Source organism: Chenopodium album, chromosome 7, assembly GCF_948465745.1.
Source record: "Chenopodium album chromosome 7, dcCheAlbu1.1, whole genome shotgun sequence".
Classification (NCBI taxonomy): Eukaryota; Viridiplantae; Streptophyta; class Magnoliopsida; order Caryophyllales; family Amaranthaceae; genus Chenopodium; species Chenopodium album.
Window position 1 is genome coordinate 78611115 of NC_137840.1, and position 22719 is coordinate 78633833.

At 34.9% G+C, this 22719-nt stretch overlaps 3 protein-coding genes across 4 annotated transcripts; 2 read left to right on the forward strand and 1 right to left on the reverse strand.

Annotated features, from left to right (window-relative positions):
• The first annotated feature begins 2668 nt into the window (after positions 1-2668).
• On the forward strand, positions 2669-5022 carry LOC145638735 (UMP-CMP kinase 3-like). 2 transcript variants are annotated; one of them, XM_081689734.1, is made up of 9 exons: positions 2669-2812; positions 3277-3348; positions 3433-3469; positions 3569-3686; positions 3839-3995; positions 4079-4159; positions 4268-4375; positions 4505-4564; positions 4747-5022. In XM_081689734.1, exons 2-9 carry the CDS (start codon positions 3292-3294, stop codon positions 4756-4758), a joined length of 630 nt encoding a protein of 209 aa, XP_081545860.1. In that variant the 5' UTR covers positions 2669-2812; positions 3277-3291; the 3' UTR covers positions 4759-5022. The 2 variants fall into 2 exon arrangements, with proteins under 2 accessions (XP_081545860.1, XP_081545861.1); XM_081689735.1 differs by having other exon boundaries at positions 2751-2891.
• A 3153-nt stretch (positions 5023-8175) lies between these two features.
• LOC145639808 (transmembrane emp24 domain-containing protein p24delta3-like) lies at positions 8176-9676 on the forward strand. Its single transcript, XM_081691140.1, has 4 exons — positions 8176-8464; positions 8540-8743; positions 8854-8930; positions 9309-9676. The coding sequence occupies exons 1-4, from the start codon at positions 8270-8272 to the stop codon at positions 9451-9453; spliced, it is 621 nt and encodes a 206-aa protein (XP_081547266.1). The 5' UTR covers positions 8176-8269; the 3' UTR covers positions 9454-9676.
• Positions 9677-13281: 3605 nt separating this feature from the next.
• Positions 13282-19895, reverse strand: LOC145639809 (uncharacterized). The gene is made up of 3 exons (XM_081691141.1): positions 19545-19895; positions 19377-19466; positions 13282-13509 (listed from the first exon to the last, which is right to left on the reverse strand). The coding sequence occupies exons 1-3, from the start codon at positions 19803-19805 to the stop codon at positions 13432-13434; spliced, it is 429 nt and encodes a 142-aa protein (XP_081547267.1). The 5' UTR covers positions 19806-19895; the 3' UTR covers positions 13282-13431.
• Between the last annotated feature and the right edge of the window lie 2824 nt (positions 19896-22719).

A 22719-nucleotide genomic window follows, 5' to 3' on the forward strand; every position in this document is an offset into this window, starting at 1 on the left:
TTATCAAAAATAAGTCAATTTTTTTTAAATTATTTATGAATAATACAAACTTTGAGTTGCAGATTGATCGGGATTAGGGATGGTCATGGGTGTCTAAATCATGACAGGCTAAGGTCGTAATCACCTAATCAAACGTGTCAATAACAGGCTAAGGTCGTAATCATCTAATCAAAAATAATTTCTAAGTCCACTAATTATGCAAATAGGGAAGAAGGGTTGAACCACATGGAAACAAGTCAATTTATTCCTAATTAATCAAAAGTAATCTAAATTATTAAGTGACCAATTTGTTGTTATTAAAGGGAACTAAACTACTAAGAATAAAAGTAGGAGGAAATCAATGAATAAAAGACTTGGGGTTCACCAATAAATAATAGTAAAACATAACAATCAATCATTAATGCATCAATTAATCAGATCATAAAGGGCTTTCGCTACGTATTACAACCACAGAGTTAATTTACCGGTATTAAATTTCATCTCTCGAATCTCGACTTAACCATTTATAAATTAGTCTACCCATTGAAACTAAGCCTGAACATCAATTTTCATCTCTCGAATCTCAAATCAATATTACATAACTCATACAATTAAACCATACCTAATCTAATTACATCGCATTAAATCAATCAATAGGAATTTAATCAAGCATTGACAATCAACAATAACAAATTACCCCTTCATATTATTTATGAATCCCCACAAACCCTGAAAGAAAACTATTCACACATAATTAAATCTAAACTAATCAAAGCAATTAACACAAAGTCATGATAAAATAAAGAAATAAAATTACTCAAATTAATAAAGAAGAAATCGTTACCAAAGTTAACGAAAATAATGAGTTGAATCAAGAACAAGGTGTAAAGTTGTAGAGAGAGAAAATAAAACTAAATAGAGAGAGAAAGTCTAAGAGAAGAGGTAACTTGTACCAAAACACTAAATCGTCCTTATACAAAGCTCATAACAAATCATAATTAGAACTAAGTAAATCGCCGAAAACACCCCATTAGAAACACGCGCCCGATCGTGCAAAGGGCTGCCCGATCGGGCCCGCCTTTTTCTTCGCTCTCTGATTCTGAGCAACCGCCCGATCGAGCCAAAGGTTGCCCAATCGGGCCGGGCTATGCTTGGACTTGGATTGGGCTTCACTTCTTAGCCCACTTCGAATTTCCACTTTGGGGCTTGAATACTCGGTGTCCAATGCTCGATATTTCACATGTCGAGCCCTTAATCACCGGCTCGATGACTCTACCGGCCCTGGGCTATGAAAAGTGGTCGTGCTCCTTCAATGCTCGTAGTCGTTCCATAAAATCCCGGGAAAATGCTCCAAAAGTTCAATTCCCTACAAAACTCAACCAAAACTACGAAAACACCAATTAGTAATAACAGTGGCTCTAAAGAGCTAAAAACACTACCACTTATGACAAAGGGACGGGGGTAAAATATTATATAAAATAGACATATCAGTCAACTAATATAGAAACAGAGGAAGTATGTTTTATTTAGAAATGTAAATACGCAAAAGTGTGCAAAAATGCATATTTATTTTATTGCGGGTTTGAAAACAAAAGATGATAAGCGAATAGAATAGAATAAAAACACAAAGCGAGTATATTGGGGAAAAAAATGAAATGGAGAATGCTACAAAGTATCGTACTTTGTACAACTTATACAAACAAACACATCATGAACCTAAGAAATATTTTCCAATCCTTAGGATGTGTTCTATTTACTAAACTTTCACATAAATAAACTTATTTTATTTTATCTAACTTAGCTTAGTAGAACTTATGAAAACATATTTTAGCTGTAATTTGTACTTGTTTGTGTAACTCTTATATGAACTTAATTTTTTTTCTTAACTAAACTTATCTAAAATCTACTAAACTTGTTACACCTAAAATAAGTGGAAACAAGCTGAATAAAGAAGTGTAAAGACTAGAATAGACCCGGTCTACAATAACTTATTGTAGACCCAACCTTCTAGTATACCATACGAATGTGATTATATCATACGAAATGTGATTATATTACTACAAAAGTGATTATATCATCTTGAAACTGTTATGTAAATGTATCACTCAAAAAGTGAATTTATCATTATAAAAAGTATCAAACAATAAATTACATATTTTTAAATTTTATCATCCTAAAGATAATTATATAATCTCATTAAATGATTTACTGTGAGATTGTATAATTCAAAATACGACTCACAAAAAGGTAATTATATCATCTTAAAATGTGATTATATCATTTAAAAGTGTCAAATTTCTTTCTCTCCCGCTTCGCTCGAGGCCACTCCGTTGGGAACTCAGTCGTAGTCCGCTCTCTCTCTCAATCTTATGCAAAGACTTGAAGAAGTTTCTTTCAGTTTCTTCTTCATTTCCCCTGCATTCTCATTAAAAAAGTCCGAAATCCTCAATTCAAGCTTTCTGTTTCATACGGTTATGGGATACCGGTGGTGAATCAGAGAGGAAGGGCAGCCCTCGCCCCGGAGGGTGACAGGGATATTAAGTCTACAATAATTTAGTGTAGACCGGGTCCATACAAGACCCTGCACTAAATTAAATTAAAATGGTTACATGAGACTTTGCTGGTTGACAAAGAAAGAAAAGCAGTTATGAACGTTACAAATCAGCGGGTATTATAAGCAATGTTTTTAATTTTTTATTTTTTAAAAGCCCCTATATATATAAACAAATAAATTCCTCTACATCATCAACAATACCGTGATTTAAATAACAAAAAATAGATAAGCAGATCCTTGGATTCAATTGCCGCCGGCAGGCCTGAATTTAATTCGCTGGTAAACTCCCCTGCATTTTGCTTCTCTCTCATTCCTCTTACGATTTATCAGCAATTTTTCTTAATCAGCCCAATTTTAGGTACTGGTAAATGTCATTTTCTGAATAAATTGATGTTCTTTTACTTTGGATCTGATCTTGTTGATGCCAGTTTCTGCTTGTGTATAAGTTAGATCTATAAAACGATCGCATTAAGTTTGTTTTGTTTTCCAGAAATTTCAAAATCAAGTTGCTCTATATTAGAGATCTGATCTGATCATTCATTATAATTGTTAACGAGAATTTGAAAAGGAAATGACTTTATGTTAGATTTTTTGGATCCCAATTAGTATAAATCAAATGCTGAAATCGACTGAATTTCTGGCATTACTAGGGAGAATTGTGTTAAATCTTGTTTGATTGATTTAAATTTATTTTCATAAAAAACTCTGATAGGCCTGAGATCTAATGTTTTGTATTGGTGCAGTAAATTATCAAAACCATGGGATCTGTTACCGACACTGCAAACATGGGATCTGTTACCGACACTACAAACACGGTAATAACAATATGGAAATTGAATTAAAGGTGTGTGTTTGTCTCCATTTTAAGTATAATGATGAATGAATTCTGGATGTTGCAGGAATCTGGAAAGAAGGTTACCGTCATTTTTGTATTGGGTAACTTGTCTCGCTTCCATACTACAATATCTTTTGAATTGCATAACGTAGTTTTATTGTTGAAAGATCATCTAATTAGTTAGGATTTTACATGAGCAGGTGGCCCTGGCAGTGGCAAAGGCACCCAGTGCACTAATATCGTCCAAAATTTCGGGTACACTCATTTAAGTGCTGGCGACCTTTTACGAGCGGAAATCAAATCTGGTTCTGAGAATGGGTATTCTTTTTGTCTTTTAAAATTGTTTTTTTTTTAGCATTGAGATCTAATCTGGTTCTGTGAGTGAGATCAAATTTGTTATCATATTGGCTTCTAAGCTTTTATCAAAATTGTGATTGACCTAAGTAGCATATCACTGTCTGGTTTTCTAGTACCATGATCCAGAACATGATCAAGGAGGGAAAGATTGTGCCAGCTGAGGTGACTATTAAGCTTCTTCAGAAAGCTATTCAGGAAAGTGGCAATGAAAAATTTCTGATTGATGGTTTTCCTCGCAATGAGGAGAATCGCGCATCCTTTGAATCTATTGTAAGGCTTCTCAGTAATAGTTATTTTCTGTACTCTTAGTTTTTATGTATTTTGAATCTATTTTCTAATTTGTGTTTTTACAGACAGGAATAGTGCCAGAAATTGTTTTGTTTTTTGATTGTTCAGAGGAGGAGATGGAGAGGCGCCTGCTTAACAGAAACCAGGTTGGAGAAACATGGCCTCTTCGATTTTTTAGCTCATCTATTTTTCATCTCTTTCCTTATTGACCTGTTTTCCAATTGCTTTATCATTACCTATTAATTGGTATCAAGGGAAGAGAAGATGATAATATTGAAACTATAAGGAAGCGTTTCAAGGTATACATGGAATCCAGTCTCCCGGTAATTCAGTACTATGACAATCTTGGAAAAGTTAGAAGGGTAATTTCTGTTTTCCATGTCAAATTAACAAATTTTTTTTTTTTCCTTTTCTTTTCTTCTTCTTCTTTCGTCTTCACTCGCTCCCTGGCTTGTTTAATCTAACCCGTTGAACTCTTCACTATCTTGTAGATTGATGCAGCAAAGCCAATAGATGTTGTTTTTGAGGAAGTTAAAGCTATATTCGAGAAGGTAATTCTATCAACTTTAAAAAATTTGTCCATGAGCTTTTTTAAAAATTAAGAATTGCTAAGTATATCATAAGAATATGAGTGATTCCACTTTCATTGTTTACTGGTCATTTTCCTGCTTTTGTAACTATACATTTAGTCATACACTGTAATGATAGATTTATTTTTATTGATTCTTTTCAGGTTGATGCCTAGATGTTTTATAGCTAACCAAGAATATCAGGCATATTTTTATTGAGGTAATATATGATAGGATTTGGAGGTTTATTATGATTGTATAAGAAACACACTATATTCCTATTTTTGTTTTCTCCCCTGATTTTGTAAGGGAGATGCCTATACTTAGAACTCTGGGTTCTAAAGAAAATGTGTAAGCTGATGAATTATCGTGGAGTTATTTTGATTTATAAGTGGGTTGCCCATTATCATTTTGATAATATTTACTGGCTTATTTTTTAACCTATTCTACTCTTCATATTTAAATTTTTGTACGTAGTATATCAATTGAAGTTCTTAGCATATCGAAGCCTCATTTCTCTCCTTGTCTAGTTGTTAAAGCAGTAAAAACTTTCTCGTCTATCAATAACTCCAAAAGCATCATCATTTCTAAGGTGAGAGACGTACGAAGTACCATACTTCGTATTTAATTTTACCTACAAAATAGAGTAGCTCTAGCTTAGGTTCATTATGAAAGTATACAAGTAATAAGAGCTTATGAGACTATTTATTTTTACCTACAAAAAAGAGTAGCTCAAGCTTAGGTTCATTATGCAAGTATACAAATAATCTAGAGCTCATGAGACTCGACTCTAGATTCGAATTGGTCAGGCCCCATTTATGGGAAAGCTCTCCCAACATGTTTTTCCAAGTTTAAAGTCCAAAACCTTAGTTAAGTTAGAACAACTCTCCTACCAGTTGATTCAAGCATTTGTTGGTTAGCTCAAGATCAATTATAGTTCAGGCAATCATTTAGATGGATGGAGATGTATGAACTATGAAAGCATGTTATAGGTGGGGGAGCAAAAAAGGCTTCAATGGAATGATGTTGATTGTTTAGAATTGGGAAAAGGTAATTTCTTAGGAAAGTTATATGTATTCATTTAGCTTAGATAAGGCATTTGATTGAGTAAACTCAAGTGATAGAGAGTTAAACACTTAGACATGGCTCAAACTTGCATGGGTTAATTTAGAGGTGATCAACTCCGGTTGGATCGAGGCAAGTCTTAGCATCAAATCTCATGCTCAAACCCGTAAAAGAAAGTGGTGCACTTATTGGGCCAAACTGGACTTTAGGGTTTTTTGAGTTGGGTTCAAGTTTTAACTACACATGTATTTTTAGGCTTGCCAAAACCCGCACTCTTTTGGTTCGGTCTAGCGAGCCATAGTTGATCACCTCTAGGTTATAAATAGGGTGGTTATTAGACTAGGTAACCTTATGTAGGATCCATGAGGCTACCATGACTCTTAAAAGGCATGATCAAATTCTTTTTTTGTTTTTTTTTTTTGAGTATGCCTCGCCCCACCCGGTTCACCAAACACATCCGGATCCGACCCGAGTTGCACACTAGGTTTTGGCGAGTCAGTGTCCCAACAAAAGTTTTTGCATTAAGTGAGACTCAAATTTGTGACATCCTTTAAGCAACATCAAGCTGACCATTTGAGCTGAGATCAGGTTCGCCATAGAAATATAGCCTTACATTTGGTAGAAAATAATGAATAAGATAAAAGAAATATATTAATGTGTTTTGTTTAGTACTACCTCCGTTTTTTATTAGTTGACACTTGACACGTTTTGACTTTAGCACTATTCAGTATTCACACACTTCTCTAGTTCTCTTTGAACATGTTTTGTGATTGTGATGTGAGGTCTACTTAGAATTGTCACGATAAATATTTTCTAAATATCAACTTTTTATAATTTTTGCTTATCGTAAATTAAAGATATTAATGGTTGAATTAGTGCATTGGCAAACGTGACTAAAGAAACGTATCAACTAAAAAGAAACTAAGGATGGTTGAATTAGTGCATTGGCAAACGTGACTAAAGAAACGTGTCAACTTAAAAGAAACTGAGGAAGTATTAATTATCTTTTATTTCTTTCTAATTCTAACTTTTGTTTTTCATGATTGATAAGCCTAACCTCTCTTTACTTAACACATCCCTCTCAGAAACCCAATATTACCCCTTCTCCTTTTCATGTTTCTCTCCTTTATTGTTATTACTTGATTGATTAATGAAATTTAATCAACATCCCTAAAATTAAATTTACCAAACATAATATAAAGGGAAAAAAAAATTGCACAAGAAATTAGGAATTGATTCAGTCCATCATATGGCTTCATATAACTGTGATGGTATACTATGCACTATTTCATACAAATTGTGTGAAACAATGAATGCTGTACTATTTTGTTCAATTTGTACTGTGAAACAATGCATACCATTTTTTTTTTTCAATTATATGAATTAAAAGTTCCTATTTCAATCATACTGCACGGAATTGTCAATACTTTGGAAAAAATGTTCCATTTTTTTTTACATTGTGCTCATAATTATTTGGTCTAATAATAAATCATCAATCAAAAAATGCACTTAAAGTAATTTGTAAAAGCAAGGGAGCAATACCGTTCACAAAAAAAAAAAAGAGCAATAATGGTATTAAATTTGTAATCTAATGCACTTGGGATGAATTACCACACTTAAATAATTCATATGAATGTACAATGTGCCTTAAGATAATTTGATGATTTTATGCAATAATGCAAATCAATATTGGGATGGATGGAGTAATAAGTTTAAGGATCTTACTAACGAATGTCTTTGGGATATTTAATAAGTATTTAAAATATTCCTAAAGTGGTATTAATATGGAAATGCACGTTAAAATTACGTGTCAACGTATCGTTCGATTTAATTACTTCCTCTGTTACATATTTGTTGCAACTTTGTATTTTTTTTATGTCTCACAAATATTACTCAAAGTTGCAACTACTATATAATGAAGTAATATGCAATTTATTTTAATGTTTCTACCTATTAATTTCTTATCCAATACCCTCATAGTGTTAAACTATTAATTAGCTTTAAGCTTTTGTTTTTCTTTGTCTACATTATACCTAGGAACCCCTTCACAATCTCTCTCTTACCTTTTCGACTTTTTTTTTTTATACCCCACTTATATAACAAGTCTGTGTTACACTATTACAGCAACGAGAGTTGTAGTATCCGATATTTTAATTAGTTAAAATTTTTAAGGGTGATACGGCTTATAACTTAACTCAAATCTCTTGGACGGAGTCATTCATGCAACTCTCTTTACAGTGAAAAAAGAAAAGGAAAAAAAAACACTATTTTTGAAAGAAATCTTGCTCCTTAATCTTAAAATAGTCAACCGAGTTCTTCTAGGGGTAGAGTCGTAGAGGGTTTTGAAGAGTCAAAGTGATAGGACTTAGTTTCTTAAAAAAAAAAAAGAAAAAAAGTGTTTTAGCGGCCACGTAGACGTGGCAAGTGAGTCGTGGCAAGGTATAATTGGAGAAAGATACGCCACGGAGGATGATAGTGCGTGTTTGATATAAAGAAGACGAGATATGAAACGCGCAGCTTCAGGGAGCGTGGGAAAACAGAGAAGGTTTTCAATCAATTTTCTGGAAGTCTATCAATAATTTAGTAGTCAGATTACATTACAGAGATAAAAGAGAGAGAGAGATGGGTAGGTGTGTAATAATCATGAGCTTGATGATGCTGCTGATGAGTAGCCGATTTACGGAGGGAATATGGCTGAATCTACCAAGTACAGGAACTAAGTGCGTTTCTGAGGAGATCCTGAATAATGTTGTTGTCGTTGCTGATTATGTTATTATCGATGAACAAGGTCACGCGTCTCCCACTGTTTCGGCTAAGGTCTCTTTCTTTCTTTTTATTCTTGGATTTTAATTTCAGTTGTATGGTTTTTTACGGATGTAAATTGCAAAACAGGTGACATCTCCTTACGGCAACAATCTGTACCACAAAGAAAATGTGACTCATGGTCAGTTTGCTTTTACGACTACTGAGATTGGTAATTATGTTGCCTGTTTCTGGGTTGATGGTAATCATCAATCTGCTACTCTCAATCTTGACTGGAAAATCGGGATTGCTGCCAAAGATTGGGATTCTGTTGCCAAACAGGAGCATATTGAGGCAATTACTCTTCCACCTCTCCCTATTCTACTACTTTAGTTGCAACGATGGAATTTTTTTATGTCTCACAATTGCAACTAAAAATTAACAGAGTTTCATTCTCTATTTAGGGTGTTGAACTTGAGTTTCGGAAACTTGAATCTGCAGTCGAATCTATTCATCAGAATTTACTCTATCTGAAGAACAGGTACTTCTACACCCACTTTCCAGTTTCCACATCCATCTGCACCCACTTATATCCTCATATGCTCTTCAGTGATTCAGTCTTCGCTAGCTTACTAATTGAATTCACTAGTCTTGTTCTTATTGCTAACTTTCCACCGTACAGTTATGCTTTAATGCGGGTACAACATGGATTAATCCTAATAGTTTAGTGAAGTCTGCTGCTGTTAAATTAATAGCTTGCTGTCTAATGTGATAGGCCTGGTTTTTTTTTGTTTTTTTTTTTAATAAAGACTGGTATCTATTCATGTTGCGCCAAGATTGTTCATTGTTATGAAATTTTTTGATACAACAATGTAAAAACTGAAGCTGATACATTGGATTGTTGAATGAATTTGCACAGGGAGGCAGAAATGAGGGAAGTGAGTGAAAAAACCAACGCTAGAGTTGCCTGGTTGAGTATTATGTCCCTCAGCGTGGGTATTGTGGCTTCACTTTTTCAGGTGTGGCATCTGAAGCGCTACTTTCAGAAGAGGAAACTTATATAGTTATCATTTCCGAGTCTGATAAAATTAAGTTAAGGGGAAGGTTCTTCATTCTTCAAAGGAGAACTAGAGTTGATAGATTTTTTAGTTTTGCCCCAGCAGAAATTTATTTAGCATAGAATGATTAGAATCCTCCCCCTTCACACACGGGGATTATGGGTTTTGTTGAGCTCTTTCTTATATGTATCACTTCCCTAAATTTAATTGGAAAAAACTATTTTTAGTATGTGCTTCCACTGTCGTGATTCAATTCTCATTTCTTCTAAAGAAACTATCAATTGATCTTTGCTCTTATTATACTTTGCATCACAAATATACGATCATCTGCAATTGCATAGGTTTATTTTTAAATGTGTGCATAAAAAATGTGCAAAAAGCGGGGAACAAAAAAGATTAAATGGTTTCTCTAAGGCACAATGCAAAGCTTGTGATGATTAGTCCCTCCATCTTCCCCCGAGTGATGGGGGTTCAATCCTCACCCTCCCCCCTTTTGGGGCATCCTTCGTATCTTACCAATTAAAAACAATAAAGCAAAGCTTGTTGATAAATTTTTTTATTTTTTATAGAGCATTATATTAATCAAATAAGATCAAGGAATTCAGTTAAGGTTAAAAGACCTAGAGAAAACAAGCCATACACACTCTTTTAGAGCAACTATTAGTATTCCGCTGTGCAACATGGTGAGCTACTACATTACCTGCTCTTTTCAAATGAGAAAACTTAATAAGATTTAGCTAAAAAATGCACTTCATCATATATTAGCCACATAGTAAACCAACTGGAAGAAGCACCATTGAGAACCATGGCAGCAAAACTATAAATCATCACTGTCCTCCTTGAATGCCCCTTCACTTTTGATTTTGCATACATCTGCTCTTCATCATAATAATGCTTTCTCAACAGCCCTAAGCACCACGTCCCAAAAAAAAAAAACACTAAGCACAGAGTTACCAAATTGCCTCTGATATGCGTTTGCTCATCCATTCCATATACTACCTCTGTTTCATATTATTTGCAACAATTAAATATTTTTCCTCTCTACTTTACATCAAATCGTTGCAAATAATATGAAACGGAGGTAATAGATACTTGATAGTCATCTAAGTAGTAACATCATGTAGAGATAATATCTAATCTGAAAACAAATATACCCAAAAAAATTACTATACTAAATTGTCGCAAGTCTTCCTCTTATTAAGCTTGTTACGTCAACTGTCAATAGGAGGTTCCAAATCAAACATTAGTAAAATATGAAAAGAAAATAAATCTCTTGGAAAAATTAGACATTCTAATCACATAAATAAATTTATATTAAAATACTACATAGAAGTATAAGACTCGGGTTGCATAATTTGTGGAGAGGTCTCAAAACAAATTGTAAAAAGTAAAATTTAGAAGTGTATTTCAAAAAAAAAAAAAAGGTTAAAATTGTGAAGGCTGAAGGCCTGAAAATCTTCTGCATGTAGATTACTGTAAATTGCAGAAAATAGATACATTAGCAGAGAGTTGGCAGTAGATAGCACCAGATGCTAAATTGTAGAATTTCAATGGGTCTAACTTCCTCACTTTGTTCTACAATCTACGTTAAACAAATGTGGGAAATAAATACTTTCAATCAGTGAAGAGATTGAATTGAAACAGTATTCTAAACATGACCTACTGAATACTGTAGTTCTTGTTGAGGAGGGGGTTGGGGGGGTTAATTGAGCATCATACACATTGTTTACCTAGAAAGTAGAAACTTGTTTTTCGTCTCAGATTTATTTCCTTCTCCACTTACAGTATTCTAAACATGACCTAAATACTGTAGTTCTCGTTTTGCTCCTAGCCATTCTCTTACAGTTATATATTTTTCCCAAAATTAATATTCCCTTCACATTTCTTTACCTGGGCTGGAAACTTACGGATGTGATTGGGATATCTTTCATCATTCCCATGCGCAATTTAGCTGGCAACACTTCTCTGACCAGTGCAGCAGTGCCCAGAAATAATTAGGATTGGCCTCTCTTCTTCACAATCTCAACAAGTCTTCACTGGCCTAGTCTGCAACTAGCAACAATTTCGAGTTTCAGTTCATTCAACCAAATAAACTAAAAGCTCAAGCTCCTTATTTATAGGCCCTGTTTGGTAGTAAGCTTATTGGGGGTATATTAGCTTATTTGACTAACTTTAGCTGATTGACTAGTCAAACAAGCTTATTCCACTAAATAAGCTCTTTTTGAAAAAACTCATTTTAGGAGCTTTTTCAATTAGCTTATTCATTAATTATTGTGAAATGACACTTATAGCCTCATTTAATTTAAAATCCTATCTAAACTACCTACCCTACAATTAGCTTATTGGTCATTTCACATACTCAATCACCTTAAGCTATCAGCTATTTATCAAACACTTTTATATAATCAGTTAATACAATAAGTTAGTCAAATCAGTTAATAAAATCAGCTAGTCAAAATCAACTAACTCAATCAGCTTCAGCTATCAGCTTTCTCCCAAACAGGGCCATAGTCTTTATACACAGTATGACACTTGTAGCATGATTGCATGAGAACACAGGATCTACTCAATCCCTAGGTTCTACAAACCCAAACCCAGACTAGGATTGCTTCCCATTCCATCTACAGCAATTGTGCCTTTCTTATCATATGCTGCAATTATTTATCGCCTCTAGGCCCATACGCGGGGAGCATTAACATCAAAACTAGCAATTTTTCATCCTACACTGCATGATGAAAAGGGCAGCAGAAGTGGTCTGTGAAACAATAGCTTGATGCGAATTGAACACAATTAAGTTCTATAAAGTTTCAAACATAGGGCCAACTTCTTTTTAATTATGCACCAATTTTTCATCATGTTGAAGAGGTATACAAACCTTAAGCATTAAAATGCATTAGACCACTCCGAATGAAAAAGCTTTGACATGACAATTATTGAATGAGTTTCTCCCTCTAGCTTTACCCCGATTAACTGCACTTTCCCTCCCATCTTAATAAACTTTTGACATGTCACATTTCTTCTAACAAGATTTTTATTGAGTTACCAGGATTGAAGGCCTTGATGGAATCATAAAAAAAATGACCCAAAAATTATAAAGTCTTTTAGTAAAATCATGCCACAATTTTACTTATGCAACGATATTTGATCATTTGAAAGGATAATAACCTCAGCATTACACTAAAGCTTTTGAAAAAGTTCCCACTTTGAGCAAGATAGGGAAAGTCAGATGGTCGGCTTACGTGTTTTGCCCCCTGCAATTACACAAGTTATGTCCAAATATAATGCATACCCTTCTTAACAAAAAATAAAATAAAATACAATTATATAAAAATAAAATAAAAACCCACTAGTTCAATGAACAAGTTTAGCTTTCATAGAGCTTAGAGACCCTCATTATGAGCATTCTTTGTAATGTTATGCAAAGTCAACCCCAATAACCATGATAGATTAAAAAAAATTAACCGATTTCAAATCAAATTTTTAATCTGAACTCCAATCTTACTAATACAAAATTGAGCAATTAGCATTGATATGATGAAATCAACATATTTTATACAAATACAAAAAAATTAAAGGCACGTTTTACATACCTTATGTTGCCGAGGCCAAATTCCCAAAGTTGAGTTATTAATGCCAAATCCTTCACTAGTGCTTTCTTCTCTCGCTTACTCTACAGTGCATACTTGCTCTCTCCCTTCTTACTCAATGAAGTGAAATCGGAATAACAAATACGAAGTAATTTTTTTTGAAAAAAAAAAAACACTTACTAAGACAATAGAACTGCTTATTAATAAAGTGGATCAAATTGATGAGCATATACCGAGCAACAAAGCAAGCTGTAAAGCAGACAAAGCTTCTTACTGAGGAGTTTGATACAAAGCTTACAAAAATTATACCCCCCAAAAAAACCACAGATACTTGTTAAAATAGATAAATGGTGCTTTAAAAGCATAAGCATCTAAATGTCAAGCATCCAAAACATTGTTAATGCCTAAACGCTTCTCCTATTTTCCGTTGAATGACCTCTACACCAAGTCGGGGAGATAATCTAGGTAGTGTTACCTGCATTAGGGAAAAAAAAACATTGTCTTACAAGAATATTTAGGAACTCTTAAAAGAATACTGCACCAGTAAAAATAATGACAATATTAAATATAATTAGTACCAAGTACCAACATTCCAACAATAAGACCAATATGACAAAGATGAGGAGATTCTAAGAATCAGAGAGAGAGAGAGAGGGGGGGGGGGGGGGTTGTACTCCATACAACACAGTGAGTCAAAGGATTAAGAGAAGCCTTGAAAGGAAAGGGGAAGCCAGCCAGCATTACTGATCCTTCATTCCTCTTTAGAATGACTGCCTAATTAAATTGTTGTTGGGGTATCAACCTTTGAAAAGCCAAGAACAAATAAACAACACTCACTCCGTTTTCTTTTATATACAACATTTCAATGCAATATTGTAACAACATATCTCTAAGTACACATTAGAAAAAAATATACGTAGTAAGAAATATAGATTTAGAAACAAAAAAACGAGACGAATCTAACAAAACCCCACATTGAAGTTTATATATATCAATTAAGTATTATAGATTCACATAAATGTACATTAGAGAATAACAAATTCAATAAAATTTCCTATTTTAAATTATTAAGTCTAATAATGTAGGTAAGATATATATTTATTGGACTTCCAAAATGCCCAAGCTAAATGATGATAAGTTGGAAAAAGAGCCAATCAAGAAATGGCAATGATAGAGCTGAACAAATCAGGGTAATGACATAAAATTCCCAAAATTCTGCTGTTGATTTACTCGAAAGATCACCGAAAGAGGTGAACAACTATAGGAAGAGCAAAAGAGATGATGATGAAGATGTAAAATCATGCACCTAGCACGTACAAGAGATGTGTGGTAGTATGAAGGAAACGATTGCATAGGTGTGCATACCAAATATTAGGGCTGAGCAAAACTACCCGAAAACCCGTTCCGTTACCGTTCCGAAAATTAGGGTACCCGATCCGATAACCATAACGGTTCGGGTACCCGTTCCGATAATTTCTTATCGGGTATGGTTTTTGGGTATTATTTTAAAATTAACGGGTACCCGTTCCGTTCCGATAAGCAATTATTTTGTTTTTTTTCCTACTTAAATCTATCTTTTCAATATTTAAACTCTTACATTACTTCATAATCACTATAAATATCAATAATTAGTAATGTTATTAATAATTTGGTCAAGATCATGTGGTATTGTTGTTAATTAGTGTTAAAAAATATCATAATAACTAATTTTTTAAGTTTAATTATCACTATTGAATACTTTATAGGGTACCCGATAACCGTTCCAAAAATTCAGGTACCCGAAGTCCGGGTACCCGAACTTATCGGTTCGGCTTATGGATATCACTTTTAGTCCTAACGGTTCGGGTACCCGTCCCATGCTCACCCCTACCAAATATCCTCTACATCAAGATCCAATTAATTCCCAAGGGATGATATGGGGAAACATGGGATATGGGATGCCAAAGTTCAATTGGGCATGTTTAAGATTTAACACATAACTGATAACTTACACAATTAATATACCTAAATGTATATTTATAAAAATTATAAAGAGTTGATCTAATGATGATACTTAATTGTATACATAATACAACTTTTGTTTATAACTAATGTAAGCTTTGACTTTTTGCAACATTCATTTATATACATTGACCACATTTTTTACATGTATATAAAATTAAGAATTGATATGTAAAATAATGTTGGATTGGTCTCAATGTACGTTTTCAAAATTATGATTTTTGTTCATTATTTTATTAATTAATGTATACAAAAATTAATGGTCAAAGTAGTGTTGAAAAGTAAGACAAGTCAAACCAGTGCACCTATTGCGAAACGAGAGTAGTAATTTTTTATTTTATAATTGAAAAAAAAGAATTCAGAGTTAGTACGAAGTATAAGTACAATGAACACAGTCAAAGTAAGGCACTTACCTAAAACCAGAGGTAGTAGAAGATTCAGCTCCCATTGACAAATATTGTGACATTGCCAACATGGTACAAAGAAGCCAATCATGTTAAGGGTTCAAAAATTTTAAGTATTCCTTAAGAACCCTTGAAAACAATTCAAGCAAAAGAACTAAATATCATTAAATGACTACGTCTTTCAAATGTTTACACAGTATATAGCCTAATGAACATCTTACAATGGTAGGGGCTCATTTTTCCTCTTTATAATATGTTCAAGCTGTCAGCACATCAGTTTAATTATGTAATCAACTTTGGTAACTTAGTCTTCTTAACTTTGGAAATTCTCTCCATTTAACACACCATTAATCTTTCCCACATTCTCATCAATTTGGCAATTTACTTGGGAAAAAAGAACTTTTTTTGTTTAATCTTGTTTCAAACTCCTCCCAAAATCCCAATCAATCCATCAAAGCCTTAATCCCATAAGTGGGGTTGGCTACATGAACCAAAAATGATTATTCCGTTCATCCACAAAGAGAGAAAGATTGATTATCCTAAAATATCGATTAATTGTATTACTGCCACAACCTAAATCCAAACTTATAAATTCCACAATTTCATCGAAATTAAACCTCTCTCAAGCACAAAGCCTCAATTATCTCACTTAATCTCTCTTATTCTCCAATGAATCAACCCAATATTTTATAGTAAATTTCACAAAGAAAAAAAGTTGGACAATGCCTGCAACTGCACACTGGTACAACTAGCTAAAAGAAGCACATTTGTCCTAAGAGAAAGATTATGAGTGGACATATGAAACGCTTGAAAGTGATATTTTCTTTTGAGTGCAAGTATGCAACAGAAGTGTTCACGGAGGTGATTGTGCAAGCAACTCCCTATACAAGATGTAAGAGAAGGGTTAAAATCCATTGCTAGTATTTTTTCATGTAAGCACCATGTGAGGTAATGCAGACATTAGATGAATAGAAGGAGGCTTTCAACATTTTTAAGCTTTTATGGATAAGTTTTCATCGCCTATAATAAAGTGTCTAGTCTGAAATGAATGAAATATTACACCACAATATAAGAGAATACATTATTAAATGGGGAATTGTTCAATTCATCTTATATGAACTATATTGTAATGATCACCATTTTAAAAAGTTTCACAAATATTGCAGCATTTTCGTATGTGTACATGTTTTCTCTCTTTCTCTCTCTTATCACGTGTTTCTATCTTTAATCCTCGTTATCTCCCTCCTCTTTTTAAAACCATATCCCATTCTGATGTTGCAAACTTGCAATGTTAGGGAAACGGAGGAAGTATTTTCCATATAATAAAACTATAATGGTTTTAAGTAATAAGAAATTTCAATCAATCAATCAATCAATCAATCAATCAAAGCCTTAATCCCAAAAGTGGGGTCGGCTAACATGAACCAAATTTGATTATTCCGTGTAGTCATCAACATAAATCTTTCTCCTCCATCCCTTACGATCCAAAACTTCATCCTCACGTAAATCCATGCACTTCATATCCTTCCTCACTCCTTCCAACCAAGTCATCTTTGGTCTCCCTCTTCCTCGTTTAATCCCTCCATGGTCCCACTCTTCCACTCTTCGCACCGGTGCACCCTCGGGTCTCCGTCTTACATGTCCAAACCAACGCAGACGATTTTCCCTTAATTTATCTACAATGCCCGCCACACCTACTTTCTTGCGAATAACCTCATTTCTGATTCTATCTCTTAAAGTGTTTCCACACATCCACCTTAACATGCGCATTTCCGTAACCTCCATCTTTTTAATATGCTCTTTCTTAGAAGCCCAACATTCTGTACCATAGAGCAACACTGGTCTTATGGCAGTCCTGTAGAATTTTCCCTTCAACTTTAAGGGAATGCTGCGGTCGCATAACACTCCCGTGGCCGCTCTCCATTTAAGCCACCCTGACTTAATCCTGTGGGTCACGTCTTGATCAATGTCACCATTCTTCTGGATGATCGACCCTAGGTACTTAAAACATTCACTCATGGTCAAATCCTTTCCATCCAAACTCACCACTTCATTGCTTGTCCCCCTCTGAGTGCCAAAACGACATACCAAATATTCAGTCTTACTCCGACTTAGCTTAAACCCTCTAGATTCCAACCTTTGCCTCCATTGCTCCAACTTGACATTAACCCCATCCTTAGTCTCATCCACCAAAACGATATCATCTGCGAACAGCATACACCATGGAACCTCATCTTGAATTGGTCTAGTTAATTCATCTAGAACCGTTGCAAAAAGAAAAGGGCTTAATGCAGACCCTTGATGCAATCCGATTGTAATAGGGAAATCTTTTGTCAACCCTCCGCATGTCCTCACATTTGTTGACACATCCCGATACATATCCTTAACTAGGTCTACATACCTTCGTGGGATACCTTTCTTCAACATTGCCCACCAAAGTATCTCTCTTGGCACCTTGTCATATGCCTTCTCTAAATCAATAAAGACCATATGAAGATCTTTCTTCTTTACCCTATAAAACTCCATCATTTGTCTTATCAAATGGATTGCCTCCATAGTAGATCTCCCAGGCATAAAACCAAATTGGTTATCTGAAATGCTTGTGCATGCCCTCAACCTTTGTTCAATCACCCTTTCCCACAACTTCATAGTATGGCTCATAAGCTTAATTCCTCGATAGTTAGAACAATCTTGAGCGTCTCCTTTGTTTTTATAAACCGGGACCAAGGTGCTCTTCCTCCAATCTTGTGGGATCCTTGTAGCCGTCCATATCTTGTTGAAAAGGTTTGTTAACCAATCAATACCAATCTTACCCAAACACCTCCACACCTCTATCGGTACCCCATCAGGGCCAACCGCCTTCTTAGGTTTCATCTTCCTCAGTGCAATCTCCACCTCTACTCTCCTAATCCTTCGCACATACTCCATGTTGATTTCTTCATCACTCATAGAGGTATCTCCTATCACAACTCCATTACTTCCATTAAATAATTCATCGAAGTACCCCTTCCACCTGTCCTTGATGCCCTCCTCTTGCAATAAGAAATTTCAAAATTGGAATAAATAACAAGTACTCCATTGAGGTAAGAAGAAGAAGAAGATAGTACCTCTCCCTATTTACTACATAAGCTCATTAGCCTTCCTATTCTTACTTCTTACTCCACAACTCTACTAGCAATCTCAGGTTTACCAAAATTGCCCCAGCTAATCATTTTTACTTGATGAAGTGCCAAATACTTTTTGGCCCTCGCAATAGTGCATGTGGCTAGGATTAGGAGTATCAAAGCACAATGAGGACTAGAAAGGGGACTTAAGTGCCAAAACAATAATGACCGCGGTTTATGGAGAATGATAATGGATGTCATCTATACCCAACCTTCATCCCTTATACCCGTTATACCCCAAAGCCCATCGAATGCCAATAATACTGTTTATAGACATATTTTTATAGAAGCAACATAAACTTAGAAACCACTATTGAGAGCATTGAACGTAGTTTACAAGTTACAATTCATGAATTCAATGAAAACCTGTAAGAATAACTAAAACGTCAGCAAAGAATCTGTTAGATTTCGTCATTCGCTAAGTTTCGTACTACTATTCTAGTTCTGTAGAAGTACAAACATGAATTATTTTTCAATTAAACTCTCCCTTAATCAAATAATGAAGGATACTTGTGCTTTTGTTAAGCAAATTGAAATTAAAATCTCTCAATCAGATTTTAACTCAGCTGTAACTCAATTAAATTCTTAATTGCATCTGTTGTTGGATAAGTTGGATGATTTGTTTAAATTCCTCTAGAAATTTGTGAGGTAATTTGCATTTAGGTTTGAATACAATACACAGCTATAAATTGCAGCATAAATCAACAGATCAAACAAAAAAAAAAAAAAAAAAAAAAAAAAAAAGAGAATTAATAGACATGGCAGATACAGACCTCGGTACCATCAGGTAGTAACTTAGCCAAAACAGGAATCTCGTACTGGTAAGCCCTCTCCCACTCTGGATTAGTGGTAATATCTCTTATCTATCAATTCAATTATAAAAAATGTCAGATGAACCTAAGAAGAAAATGAGAACGCCATTGATGAAATGAAAGAATTACCTGTAAGTCGACATCGTGTAGGGGATCTGTGGGTGAGGACAGAGAAAAGGCGGCCGACAATTTCTCTTTGAGGCCATCACACAAACAGCAGCCAGGTTTTGAATAAAGAATCAGTTTTCTGGAATTTTCTGGTGCTAAAGATGAACAACATACTAATTGTATGAATTTTGGAGCTAAAGCTAATCCTAATGCCCGCCTCCTGCTCAATGACGCCACCGAAGTTGGAATTCCACCGATTGTTCTTCTCGTCGTCGTTAACATTCTATCTCTCACTCGCTCTTTTATCACTCTTATCTCTCTATCTTCACCTTTTTAAGGGTTTCAACAATTGCACTCCAGAGATTTCTGACTAGTGTTTTCATATTTAAAATGTACTCCGTATAACCAAATACACTTTTTTTTTTTTTTCACTACTCTTTCCGTTTTTAAATACTACGCGGTAACTCCATTTCTCCATGCGCGGAGTTTTAGGGAAATTTAGAGATAGTAATAAAATATGGAGGTAGTGGGGTTGATGAAAGAATAAAAAATTGTAAAAAGCAAAAGCAATGGAGAAATTGGAGGAGAGAGAATATGAAATTAATATAATATAATATTTGTTGGGTCCACCAGGTGAGAGAAATGAGTTAAATATTGTAAAAACTTTCCAAATAAGGAAATGGAACAAGTCTTTAAAAACGACCAAAAAAGAAAAGTATAGCAAGTATTTAAAAACGGAGGAGTATTTATGTATTAGATTTGACCATGATTTTTACTAGGAAAAATGTAATCTAATAATCCCACCTTTAGTCAGTCTTCCAGAAACAATCCCACCTTTTGAAATTTCAGAAACAATCCCACCTTTTGAAATTTCAGAAACAATCCCACCTTTGACCCCTGTCTTCCATTAACAATCCCTGACCGGTTGTAATGTTTTGGTAACCGGTTTTCTTAGGTTATATAAGACACATGTCGGATTTTAATAGATTAAGTCTAATTTTCCAAAAAAAAAAATCTAATTAAAAAAAAAAAAAAAAAAAAAACAAAACCCCTGGCCTCGGCACTAGCCCAGCCCCGCCACTGCACATACTGCTCTTTCATCCCCGCCTTGCATTCCCCAGCAACCCATGAAACCACCACCCTCATGCCCAAAAACACCACCAATCGCACACCCTATCCACGACCATCAATTTCGCACAATCCCGAAGTTCGACGATAATATAATTCGAATACCCAATCTAGGCAATTGCAACCAGAAATCGGCGACTAGGGAGTGGGGATTTCGAAAGGGTTGGGGCTTGACTTTTGAGATTTTCGTGGGGGTGGGATCTCATCGGGGTGGTGCTTGGGTTTCGTGGGGTTGTAGGCCCGAGTTTCCATGGGGGTGGTATAGGTGGGTTTTGTGGAGGTGGTGGCCTGGTTTTTGTGAGGGGTGATTTTCTTGAAGATGGTGGGTTTTTGCGGGGGTCTTGGTGGTGGTGAAGGCGGTGTGAGAGGTGTTGCCTAGTCTTGGTGGTGAAGGCGGTGTGAGAGGTGTTGCCTGGTCTTGGTGGTGAAGGCGGTGTGAGTGGTGTTCCTGGTCTTGGTGGTGACGCTGGGCGGTTGGTTGGTCTTCATGTTAGATTCGGGCTAAGTGATGTTTTCGAGGCTAGGTGGTGTTTTTTCGTGGCTTGGGTGGTTTTTTTTAGGCTGGGTGGGGTTTTGCTGGTGAGTTTCGTGGTGGGTTGGGGTAGGGGTGAGGGTGGCCATGGCAGGGTTGCTTAAGATTGTGTTATGGTGGTGGATGGGTGGCCCAAGGAGAGATTTTGAAAAAAAAAAAAATATTAAAAAAATTAACAAGTTGTTGGTAAAAGGGATTGTTAATGGAAGATGGGGGTCAAATTAAAGGTGGGATTGTTTCTGGAATTTCAAAAGGTGGGATTGCTTATGGGAGAACAACTAAAGGTGGGATTATTAGATTACATTTTTTCCTTTTTACTAATATAATAAAAATATATTTTATCATAAAATATGTCGTTAGATACATTTTAATATAAAGTTTCATAATTTAATTTTTAAAACAATTTTCAATGATATTCAATTATATAAAAATAAAGTCAAAATACTGCACTGACATATGTGCTATTTTTGAGTGTTTGGCTGTGTCATGTATTATGGGACAGCGGGAATACAACACAAGTTAATGAGTTACTCTGCATAAGATGGATAGGATGAACTCTAATTCTATTCCAAAATCTCCAATCAAAGAGTGTACGTAACTAGGTGCATAGCTGTTATTTATTGATATTTAGAAGCCTAAAAACCTCTAATAAAATCCACTTAATAAAATCCCACCTTTAACTAATCCAATAAAGTAATCCTACCTTAAAAACCATCATTTAACGAACCTTGAAGGGTTGCTAACAAATTTTCTCAAGCAATCTCATCTCCGGTGCCACCACCTTCCCTACCTAGCCCCGCCTCTACCTTCCCCTACTCATCCCAGGCCACCCTACACCCTTGTTTCCACTTTTCCTAAAAGCCCCAGTGTCCCACTATAGATGTTTTGCGAAATGCACCTACCTTAGCATATGTGAATATGCTTGCAATTGTATTATGTAAATTTAAATGTAGAATGATATAATAAAAAAAATATGGAAAAAACTCAATCAGTCAACAAATAAAAACAATATATCAATCAATTATATATATAAAAAATTACATAAAAAAATAACAATCAATTATTTTAAATTAATAAATTACATTGTTGTTTAAATTTACGCCCATTAATACAATCGATTACTAATATACAAATGACAACTTTTGTGTGTGGCTGGTCACATCGTGTGGCCAGCTAACACACGAGTAACCCCTGACTCTTGACCAATTGGTAATACCTAACTGAGTAACCCCTAATCGACCGAATAACCCCTGACCAACCGAGTAACCCTGACCGATCGAGTAATCCATTAATTACCAAGTAACCACCCTTGACTGACTGAGTAACCCCTAATCGAGTGAGTAAACTCTAACCGAGTGAGTAACCCCTGATTGAGTGACTAACCCGTGACTCCCCGAGTAACCCTGACCAAGTAACTAACCTTGAACATTCTTTCAATAAATAAATATACTCCCTCTGTTACATATTATTGCAACAAAGGAATATTTAATGTCTCACAAATAATATCCCTTTGTTGCGAGTAATTTGTAGCGGAGG